This window comes from Adiantum capillus-veneris, chromosome 11, assembly GCF_014529385.1.
Source record: "Adiantum capillus-veneris isolate H3 chromosome 11, ASM1452938v2, whole genome shotgun sequence".
In the NCBI taxonomy this organism is placed as follows: Eukaryota; Viridiplantae; Streptophyta; class Polypodiopsida; order Polypodiales; family Pteridaceae; genus Adiantum; species Adiantum capillus-veneris.
In genome coordinates, this window is record NC_140941.1 from 152381198 (window position 1) to 152392088 (window position 10891).

The 10891-nt window shown below is 43.1% G+C and overlaps 1 protein-coding gene across 1 annotated transcript; it reads right to left on the bottom strand.

Moving 5' to 3' along the window:
• Positions 1–1409: 1409 nt before the first annotated feature.
• On the bottom strand, positions 1410–3430 carry LOC147448250 (glucan endo-1,3-alpha-glucosidase agn1-like). The gene has a single exon (XM_086524110.1). It carries the CDS (start codon positions 3098–3100, stop codon positions 1505–1507), a length of 1596 nt encoding a protein of 531 aa, XP_086380236.1. The 5' UTR covers positions 3101–3430; the 3' UTR covers positions 1410–1504.
• Positions 3431–10891: the final 7461 nt, after the last annotated feature.

Consider the following 10891-nt stretch of genomic DNA (forward strand, 5'->3'; position numbering starts at 1 on the left):
CAATAATACTGCAAGGTGCAAGTATACGCGCTCAAAGAAGCGCCGAACAAAATGTGCAAGCAGTAAACAAATCCCTACGGGGAGTAAAACCGCTCTCAAAAGAGCTCAAGCACTATCAAAAGTGCCAAAACAATACATATGTGCATCAAGTACTCCCACTGAAATCTGTGCTGATGCAAAACATTGCAACCTGTAAGAAACTTGGATGTCCTGTATGTATGCAAGAACCTGTGAGGAGATGGATGCCTGAAAAACCCAAGACAATGTCAATGCCGGAAAGTGCTCCTAATCAGCCCACATACACCATCTCAATAGCACATAATAGCCATAAAACGGCTATATACAATCCCAAAATAGTCTCCGAACAACTTGCACCTGTGTCCTGTACACCTGTTCCACTTTGTGTCTCTTGCAAGAGGTAGCATGGGCAATTGCTGCTTCGTGTCTCTTGTAGGAGGTGGCATGGGCAAAATAAAAACTGGAACAAGCAGGTAAAAAGGTATTGATATGTCGTGGGAATGCATCTCAGTTTTTAAGGTGCACTTTTAGGCAAAGTAGGAAAAGTGTCAACGTGAGTTTCAAACCCACCGTGTGCAAGCCCTCTTACTTGGTTTATGTGTTTGCACCCACTAAAATGTCTGGCTTCCAAAGGATGTAAGGCCAGACAATTGAGATGGTCTATGTGGCTACTCTCTTACCGTCCGCTACAGGTTTCTATGCTACATGAGGGCTCCCCCATAGGGTATGAGGGCTCCGTCAAGGGCCCATTAACGACACATCTGGAGGGCCTTAACATTTGCACCTCCACCCTTATCCCGTGACATATTCGTTGGGGATGCTTCAAGCACCTCCACCCTTATCTCGTTGCATCTTCGTTGGGGATGCTTCAAGCACCCTCTTGACACTAAGTGGGTCGGGCTCTTTAATAAAGACACCGTCATGGGATCAACGGTGGAGAACTGAGGGTGCGATCCTGATTCATGAGGCAAGCACTGGGCACCGATCGATCTGAAGACGATTTGAGCCCACAACCAGTCGGGTGAGAAGCCAAAAGCCTTACCGTTAACCCTACTCTTTAGCTTATGAAACTTGCATAATTTCCCGAGTGCAGGAAGAGATTGCGATGAGCGGAGGGAGGTAGAGACGACACAGCGAGATGGTGAGAGAAACGGGGATAAGGAAGCAAGAGCCGAACAGAGAGAAGGCTGTCCCGAGTGATGACTTTCCTGACGGCAGAGAGGCTCCGTCAAATTGGTAGAGACAGCATAAAGGCGAGGATCATATGGTTTAAGTGTCTTAGTTAATAAATACATCCCACTGTGATGTGATATTGCCCCCGATTACAAGCTTTTTGGTGCAGCCTAAATAATGGTTGGCAATCGTCATAGTTATTAGAGAACATCAAAGTGAGCACTGAAGAAAGCAATTTTGGGTATTCTAGCAAGTTACACCATGTGGCATGTTATTGTTGCAGGAACAAATTAATGGTTGCTTATTAAACTTGTCAAGAGGCAGTCTTGTAGTTGGCATATACATTGAAGTCATAGTCAGAACCAGGGGAAACAATAAGAAGATCACCCGTGACCGCAAGAACGGTGGTGCCACCCCGGGTCACAGAGGCACTCTGTTTACCAGGATTGAAGGCCACACTCAAACTTTGAAGCCCTGCTGGAACACCCTGAAATGGGGTACTCTGGGTGCCCGAGTTGATGACAATATCTGCTACTTGGTAAAGAAGCACAGTGACATACACCTTGTCGTCAAGAACATCAGAGTTAGCTGCCGTCGACCCTACCTTGCTCTGCTTGTAGTAGAAAATGTAGATGGCCTCCTTGCTTGCAGAGTCTATGGCAGGCTGCTGCCCTGTTTTGTACCAAGGGATGAAGTACCGGCCTGCAAGGTCAAGATATGCCAGATGAGGATAACTGGCATCATTATAATCAGGCACACCGTAGGGGATGTTGTCAGTGGGGATGGGGACCACATAGGTGCGCTCTGCCCAATCATTCCATGTCAGTATTTCGACAAGATTCGTTTGTAAGGAGATGAGCTGCTGCCAGTGAGTGCGCCAAAGTGTGTCACCAGCATAATTACCTTTGATGCTGCTGCTGTTGCTGTAGAACCAAGGGCTGACACTTGCCATGTAGATCTTGCCTGCGGCAGAGCATGAAACTATGTAGGCTCGATCGGCGGCATCCGACACAGCACCATTGACATAAGGCCAAGCAGAGGTGTCCCAAGCGAGAAGACCGCTCAGAATTGACCCAAACTGGTCAAGAATGTATGATATATCGGATTGGGTGCCGCCGGTCTCAAAGAACGGCACGAAGTAGTAGTTTCCGGCTGCACCCGCAAAAACCCCATCGCGCCAACTACTCAAAACATCGGTGTAAGGGGGGATGGGGATGGTGCGGCCGGCAAAGGTGGAAATGAATTGCTTGCCATTCACTATGAGCTGGCTGGAGTAGCCAGCATAGCGGGTGAGCATGGTCCTGATGTTATCGAGGGTGAGAGAGCCGGACATGTCGGCAGAGAAGAAGAGCTTGAAGTCATTTTCTGCCGCAGCTTGATACAAATAATCGGCCCGGGTCTGGTAGATGTCATTCCATATGCCGGTGTTGAGAGCGAATCCATCAATGCCGTAGGCCTTGGCCAATGCAATCTCGCGGGTAAAGCCAGCAATATCATCGCTGTAGAGAAAGGAATAGAGCATGTAGTGTGCAAAAACCATTTTACTTTGAGCACTGGCAAGTCGAAGCTGCAAGAGAGAGGTAAGCACAAAGAGGAAAAGCAATAGCAGCCATGGCCTCGCAGGCATAATTAGATCTGCGGCGGCCATTCTAGTATGCAGGTATATGCTTGACTCGTGTTTGGGTTGCCGTTTAAATTCCTCCCGAAGTCCAGAATGACTCCAGATCCAAAATTCTTCAGCCCTTCCCATTGACCCTCTGCCCACCTTCGTTGAATTCTTCAGCCCTTCCCGTACGATTAATGATGACCCATTGACCCTCTGCTCCATAATCCATTTTAACAGAATCGCATGAGCACATTGAGTTGGACAAAGGCGTGGCTTAGCCACGACACTAAGTAAGTAACACATAACATTAAAGAAGGGGGGGTAAGGGGATCGACGGCGCGGAAGTGGATGCGGGGAGCCCGAGGCAGATTAAACCCGGATGCGCGGCAAGTCGACGCGAAAAAGAATCCAAGCGACTCGATTTGAACCCAGGGCCTCGTCGTCCAGATTGTGACGCATGGGGTAACCATCCCACCCGCGCGCACATGTTGTACCCATGGCCCGGGTTTTTGGGGTTTTATTATTAAAACATAGGCGCTGCCCGGATTTAATTTGTGGTCGAGTTTAGTCTATGGCCGGGTTTAGTTTTTAAATGCCCATCCACGGCTGCAACCTCTCCGATTTTCGTGCGCGCACTTCTCTGCCCTCGATTCCCTTACCCCCCCCTCTTTAATACTATGTGTTATTTAGTCCTGAGGGTGCCTTAGTGCAAGAAACTTCCTAGAGAAATACTTCCCTTATGCACTTTAGAGGTTTGGGGGGAGAGAGAGAGAGAGAGAGAGAGAGAGAGAGAGAAAAAGAGAGAGAGAGAGCTATTTCATTGTCTTTGGAGGTCATATTATTGGAGCCTGGAGGTCAAATATTTGACCTGTGGGACCAAAAGAAAGTACATGGAAGTTCTCCTCTTCCTAGATGCATGAACAAGAGTACGATACAATAAAAATGTGACATGTCACTTAGGGAAAAAAAAAACAAACACCTAAGGGGTGGTGTTCGGCGGGGTTGTAGAAGGCTTGTGAGAGCGGAACTATTGTATGAATGCCTTCCCTCCGTGGTAAACCACCCATAGGCCTTTGCTTCGCGTTGCATGTACTTTCTTGAGCTCTGTACCACTGTGTTTGAGTTGTGATGGGGTGAATTCCTTTGCAATCCAAAACTTGTTATCTCTAAGAAGACGTGTCTGTTGGAGTAGCTTGACTTTCCCTTCTTCTCGAACTTGAGACCGATTGGTATTGGCCTGTCACTCCTAGAAGTGATACACTCTATTATGTCATAGTCGAAATTGATCGGCTTGAACATTTCATTGAGAAAGTAGATACGCTTTGAAAAATCATATTCAACTATGTCCCAATCTTGGGGCAACCCTCCAACACTCATCTTAAGAGCGTTCCCTTTTTGTGAGAGAGAGAGAGAGAGAGAAAGAGGGAGAGAGAGAAATTTTAAAGTGTGTACTGTACAGTAAAGCCTTACATAGTCCAAGGACACTTCAAAGAGAAGAAAGCGCTAAAGGAAGAACAAGGTAAAGTTTTTACGGTGGTCTAAAAAAGGCAATATTTTCAGATGCAATAAATTGTGTGTGTGTGTGTGTGTGTTTGTATGTGTGTGTGAGTGACTGAGGGAGGGAGGATCTTTTTTATACATTAAATTGTGGAGATAAAAGAGAGAGAGAGAGAGAGAGAGAGAGAGAGAGAGAGAGAGAGTCTTATAAGATTCTCAACAATAGTTAATTTTTAAAGTGCGTACTGCATACCAAAGCCTTACATAGTGCAACGACACTTCAAAGAAAAGAAAACGTTAAAGAAAAAACAAGGTAAAGTTTTGACGGTGGCCTCAAGAAGACAATATTTTTAGTTGTAATAAAGTGTGTGTGTGTGTGTGTGTGTGTGTGTGAGAGAGAGAGAGAGAGAGAGAGAGAGAGAGAGAGAGAGAGAGAGGATCTTCTTTATACATTAAATTATGGAGATTAGAGAGAGAGAGAGTTCAATTTAAATTTTGGAAGAACTTGTGCTTAAGAGTGCACTTTGGTTATAAGACCTTCTTAATTGAAACAACTTGTGCTTTTGAAATAACTTGTGCCTAAGAGTTATAAGACATTCATAATTGTGTGAGAGAGAGTGTCACAGTTTTAGGCGCCCCAAGAAGAGAATCCAACACGACACACGAAAGAATCACTTAAAATACTTCAAAACTTAAAATCACAATTCAATTTTGGTCGACATGGCCAGACGTAGTTCCGTGCCCAAAGAGATTGGCCCCAAAGATTGGTATCCCTTTCGGTATTTCTTTTATATTAATGCTTGATCAAAGTACGACTCTTGTAGGTCGTCGACTCTCAAGCTCTATGTCTAGATGTCTTGAAAAGTGAGGCCCTTGGACTCCTTTTATTCTTACAAGGGATGCCAAAAGCAGAGCCCCAAAAGTAGTTAAACTCAAAAGCAAACCGCTCCAAAAGCAATTGGAGAGAGAGAGAGAGAGAGAGAGAGAGAGCAAGAGAGAGATCATTAAAAAATAGAAAACGATGTGATTGTTATCCAAAAGCTTCATCTTTTCTTACATTAAATTAAATGTTATGACAAAGATAAGACTTTGTGCTGATGATTTTAATGTCTCATATCGGCACCAATATGGAGAGACCTTTAAAAAAACTGAAATGAAGAAAAAGTCTCATATTGTATCTAATCCGATGGTGATAAAAACATGAAAGTGCAAACAAAGGTTATATTACATTTAATGCGATGGTGAAATTTTTGATTGGTGAGAGGTTTGCAATTTTTTTCAACCACTTCTCTATGGCCTTCTTCATACCAATAAAGGTTATATTACATTTAATGCGATGGTGAAATTTTTGATTGGTGAGAGGTTTGTAATTTTTTTCAACCACTTGTCTATGGCCTTCTTCATACCAATAAAGGAGAAGAAAAACACAAATGCACCAATGTGAAGTCCATCACCTCTTTCTACATACACAAAAAGTCTTTTGACTTTTCACCTTCATAGATCTTTTCATTGACCTGAAAAAGGCCATAGTGGAGTGATGGAAAATTTTACCATCACATTAAATGTAATATAACCTTGTTTGCATTTTAATGTTTTTATCACCATCAGATTATATACAATATGACTTTTTCTTCATTTTAGTGTTTTTAAAAGGTGTCTCCATATTGGTGCTGATGTGAGACATTAAAATTACCAACAAATTTTTTTATCTTTATCCTAACATTTAATTAAATCTAGGAAAAGATAAAGCTTTTGGGTAAGAATCACATTGTTTTCTATTTTTGTAAGATGCTCTCTCTCTCTCTCTCTCTCTCTCTCTCTCTCTCTCTCACACACACACACACACACACACACACACACACACACAAATTAAGAATGTCTTTGTTAGCTCCCTCGTACATAGTTCCAAAGAATCAACAAAATTATCAATCCAAGGATGGTAGCGACCCGGCTAGGGCATGGAAACATCACACATGGGTGATTGTGAGAGAAATGAGATAGGATTGAGTGAAAAAATCACATGAGATTATCTACAATAGGAAGAAGAGAGAACTAATGAAAGGGATTAGTGTACGCACACACGCTAACCCTTATGCTAATCAAAGTTGTTAATCGTTGCATTCTCTACTAATCCTCGTGGTCACATCATAATCACAATCTCACCCAAGATCATGGAGTTATGATTAGAGCAATGCATGCACAAATCCTTAATCTACACACTAATTTAATCATGCACACACTACAACAATCAAACATACAATAGGCAATCAAAAATTAGAGAGCAATTAGTTCTAAATCTACACCATTAAGACGCTAATACACAACTTAATGAAAAGTAAGAGAAAGACAAAATGACTCATCTCCATTGCATGCATACAATCGGTCCGTGAAGAGAGTACATGCGGCTCCTTGCTTCCACCTCCATAGCCTCCTCCTTCTTCTTCTTCTCTACTGTAAAGTCCCCAATCCCGCCGACACCAAAAACGGGATGGTACCATTGACAGGTCTCTAGGCCTACTAAAGTCAAAGTCCTTAAACAAGAAAAATTCTAGGGAATTCACCCTTACCATTGGCAATGGTTTAGGTTTATAGCCCTAGAAGAGACCTAGTCCTGTCTCGCAGTGGAAACGGGACCATATAAAAAAAATTCAGGCCCTATATCTTCATCCTTTAGATTAAGGTTTCCTTAGCCAACACTTTTTCCCCCCTAGCATATGTGAGGGCACAACCGTTGGTGGATTCCTCGTCCAAGTGAAAAAAGTTTCTAAACGTCTTAGTGCGCGGGAATGGATAGTTACCTGACTAATCAGGTCCACCCGTCCATGATTGACAACCTTAGTCAATCCCCACTTATCACCCCGCACTCACACATGATTTCTGTGTTGTTTAATTACTACCACATTCTTTTCACAATTAAAACATTGATTCTTTTTAACTTTCAAAACTGCATTTCATTAAGACAACCTTTGAAAACAATATTGAAGTCATTCTTTCAGAAAACAAACATCTTTAGACTTAAGACAAGGTATTGTCATTCTGAAGTATCACTAACCAGTACTAACTTATCTCAAGACCACCTATACAGGGGTGAAAAATTGTTGGAATTAGGGTTGCAGAGAAATACACACAGCTTGGAGAAGACAAAGGAAGCTCAAGGCACACAATAGAGAGTGTGTTACTTAGTGTGCAATGGAAAGATAGATAGCCCTAGAGTGATGGGCGTATATACAATGCACGGGGGAAAAAACCTCCTAAAGAGGGAAAAAATGCCCCGACGGTCCTAGTGTGTTCACACACATCACTACCACATGTATATGGTAACAAATCCCCCCTGGAGTGATGCGGTGAACGAGAGCTGGCACATGAGTAAAGGGAAGTGCCATGCCCTGAGGACAGGATCAGTCCACAAAGGGGAGTAAGCCCAAAGCTTTGCGGAAAGCTTCAAGCTTCTCACGAGACAATGCCTTTGTGAAAAGATCTGCAAGGTTGTCCTATGTTGGCACATAAGCCAAGCTGATCTCTCCTGCTGAGAGCCTCTCCCTGACATAGTGGTAATGCACCTCAATGTGCTTTGTGCGAGCATGAAAAACTGGGTTCCTCGCAACTACCAATGCGCTCTGACTGTCAGTGTAGATAGTGTTGGCAGTGTCCTGTCCAACACCCAAATCAGCCATAAGGCGTCTGAGCCATACACACTCAACCCTAGCTGTGAAGATTGCTTCTTGCTCAACCATGATATACATGAACTGTCAAGCATGAAACAAAAACCACTTGTGGACACTCGCGTGTCAAAACAACCAGCCCAATCTGAGTCCGAAAAAGCATGTAAGTCTGGCGGCAATGATCCTCCCTTGGGATAAAAAAAGCCAAGATGTAAAGTGACACTAAGGTAGCGGAAAATCCTCTTGACTGCCTGCCAATGCTTAGACCCTGGGCTATGCATAAATCTGCTGACCTGTGAGACTACAAACTGAATATCCGGCCTCGTGTTGCATACATAAATGAGGCAGCCAACAGCAGTTTGGTAAAGAGTGACATCAGCAGGATCGCCAGCATCATGTAGACTGAACTTCAAACCTGTTTCCATGGGAGTGGCAATAGGTTTGCAATCCTCAAGTCCAAACTTACATAGCAATGTCTCTATGTAACTTTTCTGACACAAGGCAATACCACCATCACACTGCTTAAACTGTATACCCAAGTAATGATGCAACAGCCCCAAATCTTTCATCTTGAAAGTAGCATTCAAATCAGCCTTAAATTCAGCAATATGTCTCTCATTTGGTCCAGTGATCAACCAATCATCAACATAAAGAACCACAATGAGAAGTACATCACCCTCACGCTTTACATACAATGTGCTTTCTGTTGGACTGTTACGAAAGCCTCGTTTAACCAAATGAGTGTTAGCTTTCTCATACCAAGCACGAGGAGATTGCTTCAACCCATACAAAGCCTTGTTACATCTACACACTTTGTCCTCTTGTCCTTTTATGACAAAACCGCGAGGCTGCGTTACATAAACTTCCTCAAATATGTCACCATTCAAGAAAGCAGTAACAATTTCTGATTGATGTACATCCCAACCGAAATGAGCTACCAATGCACATAGAAAATGTACAGTAGTCATACGACAAGTGGCAGAAAAAGTCTCTTTATAGTCTATGCCTTTTTGTTGTGCATAACCTTTTGCAACAAGTCGAGCCTTATGGCAATCGATCTCACCATCCGGCTTGCGTTTCAACTTGTAAACCCACTTCGTACCAATGGCCTTTTTTCCAGGAGGAAAATCACATAAAGTCCATGTGTCATTTTCTATAAGTGCATCATATTCTGATTGCATGGAAGCCATCCAATTTTCTGAATTCTGTGGTTCATCAAAAGACAGAGGCTCCTCAACATCATGTAAGCTAGACACAGCCAAAGCATAACAATCTGATGCATAAGATGCATGGCGAGAGCCTGAACGAGTACGATTAGACAAAGGTGCATCCAATTTACTGTCACGCAAAGTGTGCACCAGCCATTTTGGCATACCTCTAGCCTGCTCATTTTCAGCCCTTTCCTCATCAAGTACATCATGTACATCTGCATCAGTAATAGGCTGATCTAGAACATTTTCAGAAACCCCCATAAGCTGTACATTTGCCTCATTGGAACTTACATTCGTATTTCCACCACTGAAAAGAGGCAACAAAGTGTCATAAATGTCCTGTGAGCTAACATTACTGTCTCTAGTACATGACAGCAAGGGCTGAACAGAATCTTCCATAAACACTCCATCCCGTCAAACCAGAATACGTTTTGTTTGCGGATGATACAACCTATAACCTTTGCTTTCAGCACTATAACCAAAAAAAATACATTTGACAGCCTTATTATCCAATTTTCTGTGCTACACTTGTGGCACCAAAGCGTATGCCAAACAGCCAAAAACACGCATGTGCTCAATAGAAGGCTTTCTATCATGCCATGCTTCATATGGAGTAATAGACTACAAAGCTTTCGTAGGACACCTGTTAAGCACATAAGTGGCACACATGATGGCGTCAAGCCAAAAAGAATGCGGCAAAGCTTGACTTTTGACCATACATCGTGCCATTTCCTTCAGTGACCTGTTTTTCCTCTCAGCAACACCATTTTGCTGAGGCGTATAAGGCACTGTACATTGGTGTTTTATCCCACGACTAGCCAGAAATGCATTAAATTCATGAGACATATACTCCACCCCTCGATCGGAACGGATGGTGCCCATAGTACATTTCGAGACATTTTCAGCCATAGCCAGAAATTGTTTGAAGCACATAAAAACTTCGGACTTCGCTATAAGCGGAAATACCCATGCATGCCTGGAGTAATCATCAATGAAAGTCATGAAGTACAGTTAATTGCCCAAGGACGGAGTTTGCATGGGCCCACAAACATCACTATGCACAAGCTGCAACCTGCATGTGGCCCGAACTGAACCATCCTTTGGAAATTTAGAACGCTGCATCTCACCCAAAATACAGCCTTCACAAACATGTTTGACAGGTGCTTCAAGAGGCGGCAAAGAAGCAACCATATCAGATTTCTGCAAACGCAGCAAACTGGCAAAATTCAGATGACCAAAACGTGCATGCCAAAGTTTTGCATCTAAAATAGCCCTTGAATCTGCAACAGCATTTGCAAAATTTTGTCCACACTTTTCATACAAAGTGAGCTTATACAGCCCACGGCACAAAAGCCAAGATGCAACAATTTCATCACCAAAACTGAGATCATGAACTGTACATCTGTCATCCACAAATTTGACTACAAGTCCAAGTCTAGCAAGTGCGGATACAGACAAGAGATTCTTCTTGATCCCAGGTACATAAAGTGCATCAACAAGTGTTAAGGAACTGCCATTAGCAGCAATGAGCACAATCATTCCAACTCCCTGAACTGGATAAGAGGCGTTGTTGGCACAAGTGACTGAATTCCCATGAGGGACAGACTCGAGAGAGGTAAACAATTCAGGATGTGAGGTAATGTGCTTTGTAGCACCACTGTCGAAATACCACACATGTGAATCTGCAGCAACTGACAAGCATGCATCATGGATAGCAGGATTGT